Here is a 17,250-nt window from a genome sequence, read left to right as displayed (position 1 = left end):
ATGAAGTTTCACGGAAAAAACAGTTCAGTTCCTCGCCTTTTAATTTGACACATTTACTCCTTGTTCTTTTAATTTTACACTCAATAGGTCCATTATGTTACTGTCCATCCAAACGCTCCGTTAACTCCACATTTTTAAGGATAAAATTACTATAATAGCCCTGACTTTCTCATTCTTTAATATATTTTTTAAAATTTTATTCTCTCTTTTTTCCTTCTCTTTGACATCAAATCTTCATGTACCATATCGGACCCCAGATCCGACATTACTAATCCTTCTTCCAGTCATGGCATCACTGAATCACTCTTAGCTGCTGACTCCTTAAGCCAACCCCAGCGACAATCAACCTCATCCTCCCCTTCCTCCTCCCCAAAATCCAAACCCAAGTAGGAAATCCACTCATAATTAGACCCAAAAATCAACCCCTTCAGACTATCAGTCTTTTATCAAAACTCATTGAGATCCCACACAACCACCCTCAAGACTAACCTCTATGCATTTCAAGCCATTTCTCCCTTTCTGATGTTACACTTCACATCTGAAACACACCCCTTTCACTCTCCCCCTCTTCCTCTTAACCCCAATTCCCTATTCACATTCCCAATATCCCCATTCCCATTCTCAACTACCAAATCTTCCAACAGCTCCTCCACATTCCTCCCCTTAACCAGTTTCGGCTCCCCCACTTTAGGGAACTCGGATAGCCATCTCAGAACATATAACCTAACACCCCTCCTGAAATCCAATTCCCGATCCTCAAAACTAATTTTCTTTTTGTGGGACAATAGAACCATTACAACAGTAGAAGAATTAGAGTACTTTCCTCCTAAAAAAAATAATAAAAAAGTATGCTTTTGTAACAGAGAGAAGCCAGATGCCGTCGTGAGCCCAGATTGGAAGCAAAGTCCGGGCCTGAAACAATTCGAAACCTTGCTGCTGGAATCGAAACACTCAGTTCATGGTTCAGACGCCAGTAACTCCTTCAACGCCTAGTTCATGTGTTCACCGTTCTGGATTGACCTGCTGGACCTAAGGACGTGGTGGTTTAGACGCTGGTGAAGTCCCCGGAGGCCCAGATCGTAGATGCAGATTTGGAGGTGACGTAGATGCAGATTGAGGGGCCGGGGGAGAGAGAGAGAGAGATGATGAGATAAGCGGGCCGAGGCAGAAGAAAAGCGGATCAGTCGTCGAGATTTGCCTGAAGTCGGCTGAGGCCGCGATTTTGTATAGAGAGAGAGAGAGAGAAGGAGAGAGAGATCGGTGATGTGAGACTGAGAGAGAGGGAGAGAGATAGAGAGACAGCAAAGAAGGAGACGCCGAGATAGAGAGAGGGGGATGTAATTTTTAATTTTTTTGAGCCCAAAATTGTCATTTAAAGGACTCTTAAAACAATTTAGAAAAAAATTAAAGAATGAGAAAATCAGGGCTATTATAGTAATTTTATCCTTAAAAATATGGAGTTAACGGAGCATTTGGATAGAAAGTAACGGAATTGACCTATTGGATGTAAATTGAAAGAACAAGCAGTAAACGTATCAAATACGAGGGACTGAACTGTTTTTTCCCGTAAAAGTTTAGGAAATAGACAGTATTTAGCCCTAAATATTATTTTGTGAACAAAGTTATATATTATCTTTATTCATCTATACTATTATTAAGAGAAGAGAGCTTGCTCTCCAAAATTGAAATTTTTTACCAAAATATCCCTCAAATATTAAAAAACATTTGAACTCAAATATTTGAGAAAGACAAAATGGTCAATTCACAAATAAAAGAAAATTAAAAAAAAAATTGTTTGCAGCAATTTTCTCCACATTCTGTGGAATAACTTCCCATGTAAATATCCACACCCACAGGGTGTGTTTGGAGTCTAGTATTATTTAATATCTAAATAATTTTTCTTTTAGAAAATGTTGATAACTATTAATTATAATTGTATTACTATATCTGAAACTTAAATATTTTAATATTTTATGATATTTAAAATGTAATTTTATACTTTTCAAACACGATTATTGTATAATAAGTATTGTTATAGTGAACTAGAAATATATACTAACGGGGATTTGAGCGAGTATGGGGACGTAATCCACAATGGATACAGATATAGGAAATCCCCAATATATACTAATGGGGATCGGGGAGGAGATGGGGCTAGAGATTGACTTCGGGGACAATGATGGTATTTTGATCCTCAGCCTCTACCCTCCCCATTATCATCACTAACCTGGTCACTAACTGATGATGAAGGAAATTATGTTCAAATTCTTTGATGTAAATCCAACGGTGGAAAACAAAAAACTCAACATAAAAATAATTTTTTTCACCCTTAAATGGTAAATCTAATGGTAGTTGAGCATAATTTTCTTAGTCAATTACTAACCAGGTGAATATTATTGATAGCATAAAATGATGGAGATTAAAATTTACACTCTCCATTTTACAATTCACACTGTATGTTTCATTTTTTAGTATCTTAAATTTTGACTTTTTACAGCGTGGGTTGTAAAATGTAATGTTGAGATACTAAAAAATAAAATATAGAATGTGAATTATAAAATGAGGAGTGTGAATTTTACTCCCTAAAATAAGTGTTGTAGTTGTATTTAACTGGACTTGAAGTATACAGACTCGTGTTAAAAGAAAGTGTGAAAGCGAAAACCTAATCATAAACAGAACCTTCACTAGCTAGCTAGCTCCACTAAGAGGGGTTTCGTTTTCATACCGCATGGTTTAATTATGAGCAAGTCAAATAGCTTTCGTGGAGTTCGAAAAGAAAATTCCATGTGACCAAAAATGGAGTTTGGCTGTAAAGAATATAGAAAAGGTGAGCAGCTGAAAAAGAGCTTAAAAAGAGGTTGGAGTTTCAACCAATTGAGGACACGCAAAGAATAGTGGAGTATATGCCCTAACCTTCTTTTTCGAGAAATGAGGAGCAGGGAATGTACACAGCAGAGAGTTCATGAAAACCTTAAAATTCTACATTTGGAAAGAAAGAAAAAAGAAAATGTAAAAGGGAGGCCAGCTCTCCAAGAATCTAAACTGGACCAATCATTTGCTTCCACTTGGTACATTCAGACGGCCACACTTGGCAGCCGAAATTTTGGTGGTGGACTTGAGCAGACAAAGAATGAAATAATGTCTCATAGCTTTGCCAGTGATTATGGGAAATGATTGTAAAGCTGCACTTCAGCTAGAACTTGCATATTGGGTCGGTAATGCGTCTCCCTTTTATGCTTTCTTTTCTTTGGGTGATTAGTATGTGAAAATTAGGTAAGTGTTTCCAGGATTATCGTTTCTGAGAAAGCTAGGGTTTGATAATGAACACAGAATTTTGCAGTACTGGGTTGACCTAAGAGGAATATAGTACCGATGATGAAGAGGAGGTGAAGTGAACTTGGTCATTTGCAATATTAGCATCTAATTAGGCAATCACTTTTTATGGTGACTTTGTTTTGTTTTGTTCCTTCCTAAAATATGTATTACTAAGAGGTGTTTTTTTTTTTTTTTTCTATTTGTAAAGAGGATCAAAGGATTACTAAGAGGTGCTCTTGGCATCTAGTACTTTGACCTTCTCTTTTTAGTGTTTTCGTGATCAAATTGCAAATGGCGCGCACAACTTATATTCCGGTTCAACAATTAAAGTCACTGCATAATGATGTAGTTGTGAGACAAATTAACACTATTAACCGAGTTTAGTTTACGCTTCGTGATTTCACTTTTTGGAAGACAATTACGTTTCAATCCCTCAAATCTCACTTATCAAAGACGTCAATGAGAGAGAAGGCAAAAAAACATATTTTAGTCCAGGGTTATTTGAGCTCGAACATGTCATGGAACAAAAATAATTACATCCGTGAAATGTAGTCTTAAACTCGCAAATTAAGCGCATACACACACACACACACAACTTTTCTATGCTAAGGAGCTCCAATCTAAGGATTTCCTTGAATAGATTCATTTTTCGATCGCATATCCACATCTCGATAGTTCAGTTTTTAGGTCATAATATATAGATCATTTATGCAAATTTTCAGCAAAATTAATTATCGTTAAGGTATCGAAATAGATTAAATCTAGGGACAAATCGAATCTATCCAACCTGAACTGTTCGTGTTCATAATTGTAAATCGCAATTTTGAATGCCTTAATGATTATCAATTTGGCTGAAAATTTGCAAAAATGATCTACTCATATATAAATAAAAACAAAACGGTCAAGATGTGGATATGATATCGAAAAATGAGTATATCAAGGACAACCTTAGATATTAATATCTAAGGACCTCTTTAACATAGAATGATGTGAATATGCGATCGAAAAGTGAGTCTATTCAATGAAATCCTTAAAGTTTAAAATCTAAGGAGGTCCTTAGCAGAGAATATTTCCTTGAATCGACTCACTTTTCGATCGTATATCTGCATCTAGACCGTTCAGTTTTTAGGTCCTAATGTATAGATCATTTCTGTAAATTTTTAACCAAATTGATAATCATTAAGGCATTCAAAACTGCGATTTACAATTATAAACAAGAACGGTTCAGGTTTGACAGATTCGGTTCGTTCATTGATTTAATCTAGTTCGATACCTTAATGATCATCAATTTTGTTGAAAATTTGCAGAAGTGATCTATACATTAGGAACTAAAAACTGAACGGTCGAAATATGGACATAAAAAAAATTTGTGTGTGTATATATATACAGGGGATTAGACCAACTTTTCGATCAAATTTCGACATCTCAACCGTTCAGTTTTTAAGTCATAATGTACATATCATTTCTGCAAATTTTCAGCTAAATCGGTGATCGTTAAGGCATTCAAAAAGGTGATTTATAATTATAAGTATGAACGGTTCAAGTTTGATAGATTTGGTTCGTCCATTGATTTAATCTAGTTTAATACCTTAACAATCACCAATTTGGTTAAAAATTTACAGAAATGATCTACACATTATGACCTAAAAACTGAACAGTTGAGATGCCAAAATGTGATCGAAAAGTTGTCTAATGCCCTATCCTAATAAAAGACCAAAAAGAGAGATCCCTTAATAGAAGGACCATATATATATATATATATATATATATATATATATATATTATAAACGTTTTAAGTTTTCTTCTAATTGAAAAAACCTAGGGTTAGGGAGGGGCAGGGGCGGGTGCACATAGAGCCCAGCTTAAGCACTTGCCTAGACTGAATTTTTGAGTTTACATAGATTTGGTATAGGCAAGGTATGTGAAAATGGCAAAAATAGGGCAGGAATATGGAAAAATAGGCAAGCTTGGTACTGAATATATCCTTAATAGGTTTCGTATAGGCAAGCTATATATGTGAAAATGGCATAAATAAGGTAAAATTGGCAGAAATATGACAAAAAGGGAAAAATAGGCAAGCTTCGTAGAATATATTGACCTACTAAATATATCCTTACTATTTACTTTGAGTCTTGCCTTACTGAGAAATATTTATGGATCCGCCCTTGGGCAGGGGAGGTTGAGATTAGAAAATGGTCGGGGTGGTATAAATTAGAATAGGTTAAATGACAAGGTGTTTTCAATGCATATATGTGAAAGAGATAGGGTTCTTGTTATAACACAGCTGGTGAGGATTGTCTAGTAGTGCTTTTTGTCTAATCCTAATTCCAGACGAACCAATTGCAATTGGAATTGCTTTGGTGGTCGATCTATCAAGGGGTCCTCTTACTTGCAAACACTTTTTGGATTCTCCTGGATGTAAAACCTGAAGTGATGTTTCTGTTTCTGTGTGACTATGCATATATGAGAAAACAGAAAGAAAAAAAAGAGATCAAAGCGACCGAAGAGTCTTCTATGGACCAAGGTCCACCTGCATCAAGGCAAAAAATCAACTATTTTACCACCCAAATACCCCATTTTACCCTCCATTTTGTTTACGATTCACCTATACCTTGGTCCCATATTAGAATTTTTGCAAAGCGACTAGTGCCATGCGCTTTTATTAGGGCAATGTACATGTACACTTTTCTGCCCCATATATTATATATATATATATATATATATATATACTTGGCTGTGGTGGTTGCCTGGTTGGTATCAGTATTCGTACTTGTATATGTTTGTGCATATTTATGTCATGATCAATTGTCATTAGAGCCTACATCTTATAATTGTTGCAGTCAATCAAAGACTCCAATTGATGTGAGAGAAGACAATACATTTCTTCACGCGGACAGCATATATATATATATATATATATATATATATAATTAGAGCCAACATCTTATAATTGTTGTAGTCAATCAAAGACTCTAATTGATGTGAGAGTAGACAATACATTTCTTCACGCAGACAACACACACACATATATATAGTCGGTCTTTCTATGCTTCTCAGATTTTAAAATTTAAGAATTTTCTTGAATTCACTCACTTTTCGATCATATATCTACATTTTAACCGTTCAGTTTTTAGTTATATATGAGTAGATCATCTCTATAAATTTTCAACCAAATTGATGATCATTAAGACATTCAAAACTGCGATTTACAACTATGAATGCGAACGGTTCAGGTTGGACAGATTTTGTTTGTTCATTGATTTAATCTAGTTCGATACCTTAACGATCATCAATTTAACTGAAAATTTACAGAAGTGATCTACACATTATGACCTAAAAACTGAACGGTAAAGATGTAGATAACTAGATATGCAATCGAAAAGTGAGTCTATTCAAGGAAATCCTTAGATTTTAAAATCTAAAAAAGTTCTTAGCATAGAAATGGTGTGTGTGTGTGTGTGTGTGTATAGTCCTTCTCTAGTAAGGACCTCCACATATATTAATACATGCGGATTTCCTTGATAGACCCACTTTTCAATTGCATATTCACATTTTAAAAGTTTAGTTTTTAGGTGTATATGAATATATTATCTCTGCAAATTTAAGCCAAATCATTAAAGCATTCAAAACTGCAATTTACAATTATAAATACGAACGGTTCAGGTTGGACAGATTTTGTTTGTTCATTGATTTAATCTAGTTCGATACCTTAACGATCATCAATTTTGTTGAAAATTTGCAGAAGCGATATATACATTAAGACCTAAAAACTGAACGGTCGAGATGTGGATATGCGATCGAAAAGTGAGTTTATCAAGAAAATCAGCATATATTAATATATGCGAAGGTCCTTATCAGAGAAGGACTGTATATGTATATATCCCTTAATTTCAAGCACAAATTATGGTCCTTACTCTACTTGATATACCTCAATTAAGAAGGAAAAGTGAACCAAGAAGCAAACATGCCTAAATCATCATGAAAATTCAAGAAAACTCTGTATTAGAGTGATATAGTTGGAGATCGAGAGGAGATACTTTCGAAAAATTATGAAACAGAAAGAGAAGTAGCTAGTTTTTCGAAAATCACAACTTTTGTATGCACAATTTTCTAATACTTACTTCGTTATATGTAATGTTCAACATTTGCACACTTAAAACAAGCTACAGCTTTAAGAAAGTGTAGCAACTAGGTAGTAGTACTACAATCAGCAGTTTATTGGAGTATTTGTACAAATACTTTGCAATTTATTCTTTTTTGACTACTGTAGTTAGGACTGTCAATGAGTCGTGTAGGATTAAGATATTGGTATTGTCACAAGAGACAAACTCAAACCCAACTGATTTAATAATCGTGTTAAAAATTTAAACTCAAATTCAACCTATTTATTAAACGGGTTACCGGTTTCTAATCCACTTGACTTATTTAAGATATCGTGTTGGACATACCCATTAATTTAAGGGTTAATAGCGCGACTCATTTAACTAAAAGAATACATAAATTGATTAATTTAACTAAAAAATACATAAATTGATTAAATTAACTAAAAACTCCACAAGACAAAGAATATATATAATTCATATATAATTAAATTCAATAATGATGAAGACAAATATTTCAAATTGTCAAATATTAGGATCAAATACTCCCAAGGTCCAAAATTTTAAGAAGAAATATAGCATAATCGAGTTATACGGGTTCACTTCTTGTTGATGAGTTGACCCGCGGCTAACTCGCTTTTTAATCGTGCAAGTTCAACGAGTTTTATTTCTTGCGAGTTTCCAGTCGTGTTATTGGGTCGTGTCTGAATTGACAGCCCTAAGTGCAGTCTATCAACTTGGTGATTCCATTAGAAATTTGCTCAAGATTATGAGGTGAGCATGTATCTAGATACTACCAAAGACAAAACTAACATCAGATTAGATAATATACATTTTTAACGAGATCAGATATTTAAATTAGAATGGATACAAATTAGATTCGTATATGTATTAAGACTGAGTTTTCACATAGCTAGTAAATGTCGCCATCATTGTAATATAACTATGGAAAATTAATGATATTGGCAGGGATAGTAGTATCATCGTCCAAAACAAGCACAAGTGATTCGGTGGAGAAACAAAAGTTAGGTCAGGTCTCGACATCCTTCCTATTCTATCATATAAGTTTGTTTTCAAAGTAAGAATTTTCATTTTTCAAATTAATTGCACCAAAAGATCTTGCCAAGGTAAATTGAATTTAGGTAAATTTACTGGTTGAATAAAAAAAAAGTAGATTTAATTTTAACTCTTGCACTAAGAGCATATTTAGCAGATTCTCTATCTATTTTAGAGAGCATGTTTAGATTTTTTTTTATCAGTTTTAACAGCTGCACCAGACTCCTAAGACCCAATTTGAGATTGCTTAGCTTTTAAAAAAAATCAGTTTTTGTCTAAAATTTTAGATTTTATTGTATTTGGTAAATAAATAAAAAGCAGCTTTAATTATAGGTCACAGACAGCAGATTTTAGAAGCAACCCAAAGGTTGCTTTTAGAAGCTGCTTTCAATTAAAACACGCTTTGAAGTTGTTTTATGTACTGACAGCACTTTTAAAAGTATTCTTTACTAAACACGAACATGTTTTAATTCACAGTTGATTATTCTCACAACACAGCAACAATAGTTTTTTTTTTTTTTTTTAAGTCACAACAATCCCAAACTAGCCCTAAGTAACTTTTCATTTTAATTTTTAGTTGTCTCGCTCCTAAATATAGAGACCAAGATGAGACTCTCAATTATTTTTGTAAATTTACAACATTCCTTTTAATTTATTATGTGTAATTTATAAATACACTTAAACTATTGTCTATTTATTTATTAAATAATATAAATTCAAAACTAGCTAAAATAGAGAAAATTGATGTATATGTATTTCTAAAGTGGCTAGTAAAAATAATTGTTAGGTGTGGTAAGGTTGCTCGAAATGCCTAGTATGGAACCCCCATGTCTAGAGTTCGAGTCCCAACTCCCATCAGTTTGTGACCAGCAGGTTTGAGGGGCTTTCGGCGCCTATGGCAAGAGATTAGTTTGGCTTTGCTGGGATACACTCGTGGATCTCAGTCTGAATATTGACTGGGTGGGTGTGTTACTAACTCGCTAACGTAACCAAGGTGACTTGCTGCCTCACTTCCGATCGAAAAATAATAATAATAATAATAATAATAATTTTTTAGCTACTTTGATCAAAACTTAACTAAAAAGTGGTTAGTATTGCTAAAAATGCTCTAAGAACAATACATGATTTTTATCTTAACCTTGTCATTTTTTTGGGGACCTTGTTAGATTAGTTTTATTGTTCACACAAATTTCATCATTCAGGAGTTCCTAAATGTATACAGAATGTTGGTCTATAATTCGTACTGATCTTCTAATATTCTACTTTAACGACCGTAGTATACATGCATATGTGAACAACTTTTAAAAATGTGTTTATTTTGAAGCTTTCTCTCATATGATGTATTGGAGAACACCAACAATATAGTAGCTAAAATATCGAAAAGTTTTTTATAGATTAAGGTCCACCTGCACCAAGTCTAAATTCAGCGCGTGACCGACACGCGCGGTTCCCAATTTGACTATGGTTAACATGCACCATAGTCTATAATAGAATTTTCACTAAAATATGTATATACATAATAGATTCTCATATTCATCATTGTCGGTATAGGACGTGGTTATCAAGATATTGTAAGGGCGTCAATTTTATCAACAGAAATACATAAAATTAGATTAGGTATATATGTTTTTCTCAGCTCATAGCCTCATAATAGTCGTAGCGATCTATAATGATCTATAATGAACAATTTCATTATAGTCGTGGCGATCTATAATGAATAATTTTGATCATGAAATTGACAAAGTGGTACCGCTCCTAAAAGTGGAGGCATATATCATTAATCATTTCCTCAATTCCTGGTGCAGTACATGTTGTCTTACTCGAAAATTATTTGCTAGTACAAGTTGCTATACGTACAAACAACCTTGCAAACACGAGAGAATCTTGCGTAGGGCACCCGCACGGACAAGTGGTGGGGAGGGCCAATCACTGTCCAGCAGGGGGGTGTTTTGGGTATTGCACTTCAGGGAGCAGAGGCAATTTTGGAAAAAATGAAAAATTTCCTCTCTTATGATTGGAGGGTCGTAAAGACACGTGGTAGGGAAACCCCCACCTAAGAATTTCTCTGCAAACACAATGGTAGTGCTGCGTACATGGCTAGAGTTTGAGTTTCTGAAAAATTCGACGCTTTGTCCAGACATGGACATACATGCCTATGATTGATGTAGGGGAAGGACCCACTTGCGCAAAAAGCATGCTAAAATCTAAGAACTAGTGGCTCCATGATATGCTTTGCTATTTTGTATGTATGGCAAGTTGTGAGATTATAATTAACCTGATGTGAATGAGACTCTAACCTTTCAATGAAACAAGACACCATCAAGATGCATGCATAGTAGTTGCATACATAGCTAGCAGAGCCTCAACTCTTTATCAAGGGACTTTTGTTCGCGCATGACAGTCATTATGTTGTACTTGTCCTCTCTTCGAAAGATAAGATGTCGTCGATCAGTTCACATTTCACATTATTGAGTTTGCGAAGATAAACCATTGGGTGCTTTATGCAAAGTTTTGTTTTGTGGGGTACTTCTTGGAGTCGGAAGTCCTGTGATTTAGTTCACAGTCTAATCGGAAGTTGTTGATTTAGTTCATCGTCGAATCGGAAGTTGTAAATTTAGTTCATTGTATGGAGCATATCATGAGAATTCATTATGACCTAACTTCATATTTGATCATCCCATCATGTACGAAGTTAGCCTAATTAATTTTGCCGCTGTAAAAGTATAGATTTGGTTTTTCTTTAGCATAGTCGATCTGATATATACTAAAGTAACCAGGAAATAAAACTTTTCTCTGCTGATAGGCAATCTGATAGTTAATTAATTAACAAGTCATTTTTACCTACCGCTGGTGAAGCGTCATTTTCAGATCAAGTAGATATTTTCTATATTAGTGTTAAGTATAGCAATAAACTAAACACATCCAAATATCCCACTTAAACTCATCCCCAGATCAAATAAACTAAGCAGAGTTAAGCACCTGTCATAGTTTTCAGTTCCTTAATGCAAAGCCAGGCCTAATTATTCTCTATTTTAAATCTCCAGCGGGGGATGAACAGTACCTCCAAGTGATTTGATAATTTTGCCCCTGACGCTGCGCTTTGACAGTTTTGACCGTCTGCCTCTTTGTTCTTCAGCACCGCTTCGTTTTTTTTTTTTTTTTCTCCGACTGCCTCTTTGTTTTGCTTTCGTTACCAATTAGAAGAAGAAGAGGATTTGCTTAAGGAAATACGCTCACTATTGTCTCACTCTCACCCTACCCACCCAAAATTCAATCACCTTCTTTCTGTTACCAATTCTAGAAACTTGGGGTTTTGAAATTTAAATTAAAATCAATTCCTTCTACGGTAAGGTCAAACCTATCCATGGTGTTTAGTTGGTAATTTCAATTTGGTTTGTAAGGTTGGGTTATTGATGGTTTGATAAATTAAGGTCTTAAATTGGGGAAGACAAGAAGAGTGGAGCTGGAGTTTGGTTGCAAATCTTTTCGGTGGGTATTCGATTACAGGAAGAGCATGAATCTAAGTATTTGATTTTCGATTCGGTTTTTTTTTTTTTTGGATAAATTATTCTGAGATCTTTGGTGCTTCTTCTTGAGCCTATGAACTATTTCGTTTCAACTTCTACGTATACAAAGCTTATGTTTGAAAAAACGTTAGGCGCTAGTCTATACTATAGCTCGAAAGTCTATAAATAGTAATATGTAATATTAGTTTATCATTTTTTACCTTTCTCTCCCAATTAAATTACCCACAAAATATAAATATATAATTTAAACCTTAATTAAATTAGAATTGAGAGCGAGAGAAAGGAACATTTTGATCTCATAACTCACACAGTCACAGACTCACACATCATTCATTAAGTGATCAAGGTATGCTGGTAGGCTGGTAGTTTCTAGTAATAAACTAAAAGAGGTAAGTTCGTACCTTCAATAGTTTTCAATTCCAGAAGGGGGAGATTAGAAAGGGACAGCCACTGCATAAGGCATAGTCATATCAGCAACAAAAGCAAATACCGACAATCATATATAGGACCACGTGCATATCGGGAATTTTCTATGGTCTAATCAGAAGTTTATGGCTATGGCTAACATCCCTTTTCACAAATCACAATTTAGCTTCATGCCGTTCTTGATAAGCCAAAACCTATTGTGAGATAGGGGCAAAACTATTTTCATTAATTAACGAAAAGACTCTATACCAAACTCATCAACACCGGACGGAAAAAATGGTGTTAACGTGCAACCAGTAGATATGGTTCTGTTGTTCAACGTGGAAAGCTTTGTCGAAAGTGCGAATAGCATAAAATTTTTACGGTAGGTTAGACTCGTATGGGTACCTTATAAGAGGCTTTAAATGTCTCCGAAACAACCAATATCTTCATCCTAACTTTCGTACTTTCTTGTAAAATATTTTTGTATAATATGAATTACGCATCAAAGTCGGAAGAAAAGGTCGTGAAGGCAACAGGGGACACAATAATAAGAGAGGACAAGGATTGCAGGTCGTCCTTTCCACCGTAGCTCAAAACCTAGCAACACTTCTTTGTCTGTTATTCAATTGCTAAACTCCAACGAACACCTCGATCACCAACGGACAACGAGGGCCACTCGAAATAACGCCGGAGGGGAACAAGTCCATCTTTTGATCTCTAAGTAAAGGGTGATATGATTCAAATGCAGACTCTGGAAGAGTACGAAGGTATAAACAACAAGGTGGTCTATTTCTTGCTTGTTGTCCAAGCCTCCAATACCTCCCTCACTATAGGACAATCTCGTGGTGGTGCCCTAGATTAGAACATCGCCTTTTTGGGAAAAGAGGCGTCTGAGTATGACCCGAGTGGCATGCATCTCAGCACGTGGCGGCTTGTGGTTTAAGTGTGCAAATTGCGGAGTGACGATTGGGTGCCGTGTGGCTTTGCTTTTAGTCAAACAAGGGGTGAGAGAGGGTGCTTGAACTGGATGGACGTTTTTTGATTTGGACCAAATGACACGAGCATTATTCAGATCCACCAAGTTTTCTTTTTCGTCTTCCTTAACAGCCCAGGACCTGGAAATTCATGACCCCAACTGATACATTTAACGATAATCTGATCGCTGCGAGATCATGGAAGTGGTTTATTTGAGTTCTTCTTGGAAAGCACACAGGAAATACTGATTTTCACACACACCTGTCAACTATTGCGAGGAGTTTACGCCGGCTGCATATACAAATGGATACAAATCGCCATTAAATGTGCAATGTTTTGTGAGCGGGGCGGAGTTCTTTGAGGACCGGAAAACACTACCTTAGCAACACTTGATGTCTTGATGATACCTGGGCCAAAAAGAATGTCAATGCAGTACCATGTCACATAAGCATGGTGCATGCACTACCATGTCATAAGAATTGCCATCCGTGGGATTAACGGACAGGGAGTTGATATATCAGAACTGAACTCTGGCCAGTTCATAGTCAGGATGCAAAACGACACCTACTAAGAGGCCAAGAGTTTCTAAGATCAATTTCGATGCCCACGATAAAATTGGGAGAAAAGGCATTGGATTAATGGATGGAAAGGAAAGAGATATTTATACTAGATTACTAGTTTAAAAGCAAACTGTTAAAACATATGCGATCCAAACCCCCCATTTGAACCCTTCTACTTAGATAACCCTACAAAATAAGCAAAGCTGAGCTGAATATATTTTCCACGGTCGGAGCACACCAATCTTCTCAGCCAAACAAGACCATAGTCAGCAAAACCGCATCAACCCCATTTACTGTATCTTGGCCCTTGAGAAGTCCATTTCCGGATGCTGCAAAGAGATAACGCCTGAACATCAGTAAATTTGATAGCAGGTGCAAAAAACAATTTCATACAAAGCAAGTGATTAGTGTATTAGAGCCATAATAAATCACCTCAGACATAAATTTCTTCAAGATCTCCTGCTTCTGCATCTCCTCACTGGTTGGAAGGCCCATCTGCTTCTGCCGCTGATCAAACTGTGAAGTAAAACATATAGAGCTTAGAAATCATGTGTTCACAGAGCATAACGCTCCAGATGGTTCCCGGTAAGTTTCAAGGAGGAAATTGGAAAACAAATTAAACAGCAGTTGCGACTTTACCATCATTTTTTCGACGGTCTGACGTGTTTCTGAATCCAGGTCAGACAATTTGCTTGGCTCCGGTTCAACTTTCTGAGTGTCTATTTCAGGGTCACCTTTCAGCAGAGCTTTCCACCACTCCAGTTGGTTGTGTTTGGTCAGGAGAATAGAGACAGCAGTTTGATCCTCTGCAAAGGTGATGAACCATCATTAAATCCACTTAACCATTCACAAGCCAGTACCCCTCCATAACAGGTATTTAAGGAGACAGCAACTGAAGTGAAGCAGTCCCCATAAACACAAGCATTTAGGTGTGCTACCATATCATTTGGGACTCTAAAATTCTCGTTTAACAATGAGGAGAACTAAAATGAAATGCCATGACTTTGTATGCACCAACATACCTATGCTCCATAAGCAATCATCAGGCTTGATAGACTGATAGAGCTCCCCCTGCAAGTATTTAATGTACATTAGAAGAGGCCAAAAAATTAATACAGAAACAATCATTCCAGACTAGAACCATCATCGTTTTAGTATAGGTCATGCACACGCATTCTCATCTGCCACTATTTTTTATTATGTGTAGGATCTCTATCTAAATCTACTGTTCTGCTTGAAACTTTACCATGTAGTAAACTACTCTATGCATTCATATCATATCTAGTTGTTTGTGATACACGGCAGACTAATAATAATATAATATGAATAATAAAGCAGCAGACTTACATCAATTATAAGAGGCTGACCCTTCAGTCCAAACTTCAGACGGTTCTTCTTTGCCTCATAAACAATATCCCTTGATTTAGTTCCAGCAGGCACTGGAATGATTATATTAACCTCCTGCAGACTCTGGGTCCATGAGTACTTCTCCATATCAAGCCCATTCCCTTTGTTTGGAACTGCACATAAATAATCAGAGTTAAATCAAGAATATATAACTATACTCTGTGTACTTGGGGCAGCGAACACAATTAGCATTTGTATAAACAATTATACTGTGCTTCAACATTCCAATACCACAACAACCAAATTATCTTTGCCCAAGCATATGGTTTAAAATCGCCAATTTCCTACAAACCCTCATATATGCCACAGAACAACGAATTCAAAATCTTCAAACATATGGCTTAAAATCGCCAATTTCTTACAAAACCCCATACATGTTTTATGTGCAGTTCCTGAAATCACATTATGTTTGGGAAAATATATTTGCAAATTCAATGTGAGCACTGCTTGATATGGAGGTCATGGACCCAGAGTCTTACAAACATATGGTTTAAAATCACTAATTTCTTACAAACCATATATGACAACAATCACATTATCTTTCTACATCCTAACACATTTCCTGAAATCCAAAAACATGAAACTATCACATCGCAAAACCACAATTCATCTGCTAACAGATTCCAAGTTCAAAACTTTTCACACTATATAAACCCATTGTTCTTCACCGAAATTTCATACCAATTCTAGAGTTCATACATTTCATCCCATTGTCTTCCACCCTATACAAACAAACACATTGTTCTTCTGTAAAATTTCAACATTTCAATTCAAACATCTCATTCCTAATGCCGGCAATCAAACAAAATCATATAACTAAAGGCAACAAAAAGTTTATATCTTCGAAATCAAAAAGCTCAAACAGCTCATGATCCATACCTCTCTTGCCACTCTTCTCCTCCACCTCCTTCTCCTTCTTCTCCTCCACCACCTTGGGCTCCGCCTTAGGCTCCTCCTTGGCCTTGACCTCCGCCTCCTTCTTCTTCTTCTCCTCCTCCTCCGCCGCCCACCTCTTCTTCCTCTCCTCCTCCATCTTCTTCCTCTCCTTCTCCCTCACCGCCTTGAATATCGCCACCAGATCCCTCTCCGCCGTCGGCCGCCTCATGAAGTCGCTCTCCTGCGCCAGAAACTCCAACGCCTTCTCCAGAAACCCCGACGTGTTGTTCCGATCGAACTTCGTGCTAAACGAGGTCGCTCCCACTCTCGCCCCCGACGACGACGACGCCGACGCCGACGCCGACGCCGACGCCGATTTGGCTTGCGCTGAGCTCTGTTGCTGCTCCTCTTGGATATCGGAGATTATCGCCATCGCTGATCAGAAAAGTAGAGAGCTTTTGGATCGTTTAGGGTTTATGGTTCCGCTGTAATTTTGAGCTATTTATATAGGGGGACTCAAATCGGTCAAGATTATTAGAGAGACTTCCAGAAAGCTTTTTCCACATTTGGGATTAAACTCCTTATTTTTCATTTTTGAATATATATATTTATATAAATTTTTTGTAATTACGATAATACCCATGAACAGTGTCGAGTTTTTAGGATCCGAGTCCAACCCTAATTTTGGACAAATCAAGATTTGAGGCTTTCTTTTTGCTCGGATTAGACTAGGTTTTTGGTTTCGATGTTTATGGACTAGTTGTGTAGTGTGGTTTATATTGATCCGTGTGTGATAGGCTGACTTCGACACTGAAGAATTGGTGATTGCGGATCCACTCAGTTTTAATTTTGCTCCGTACAATGATGAAAGAACAAATAACTCGGTCATAGGACTCATCTGAGGCATCTAACGACCTTGTAGAGGAAAGTCAAGAAATGAGATGTTACGAACATTTATATTAGTTTTATCAAATTTTACTTACAAACTAATTTCACAAGAACATTACTTCAAAAGCAATTAAGAAT

General features: G+C 36.2%; 1 protein-coding gene across 1 annotated transcript; it reads right to left on the bottom strand.

The window, feature by feature from the left end:
• Nucleotides 1-13,993: 13,993 nt before the first annotated feature.
• On the bottom strand, nt 13,994-16,765 carry LOC112183351 (protein BOBBER 1). Its single transcript, XM_024321709.2, has 6 exons — nt 16,228-16,765; nt 15,289-15,461; nt 14,964-15,012; nt 14,581-14,747; nt 14,374-14,457; nt 13,994-14,270 (listed from the first exon to the last, which is right to left on the bottom strand). The coding sequence occupies exons 1-6, from the start codon at nt 16,655-16,657 to the stop codon at nt 14,232-14,234; spliced, it is 942 nt and encodes a 313-aa protein (XP_024177477.1). The 5' UTR covers nt 16,658-16,765; the 3' UTR covers nt 13,994-14,231.
• Nucleotides 16,766-17,250: the final 485 nt, after the last annotated feature.

The sequence above is a fragment of the Rosa chinensis genome, chromosome 1 (assembly GCF_002994745.2).
Source record: "Rosa chinensis cultivar Old Blush chromosome 1, RchiOBHm-V2, whole genome shotgun sequence".
Classification (NCBI taxonomy): Eukaryota; Viridiplantae; Streptophyta; class Magnoliopsida; order Rosales; family Rosaceae; genus Rosa; species Rosa chinensis.
This window is presented reverse-complemented; position numbering and strand designations above follow the sequence as displayed.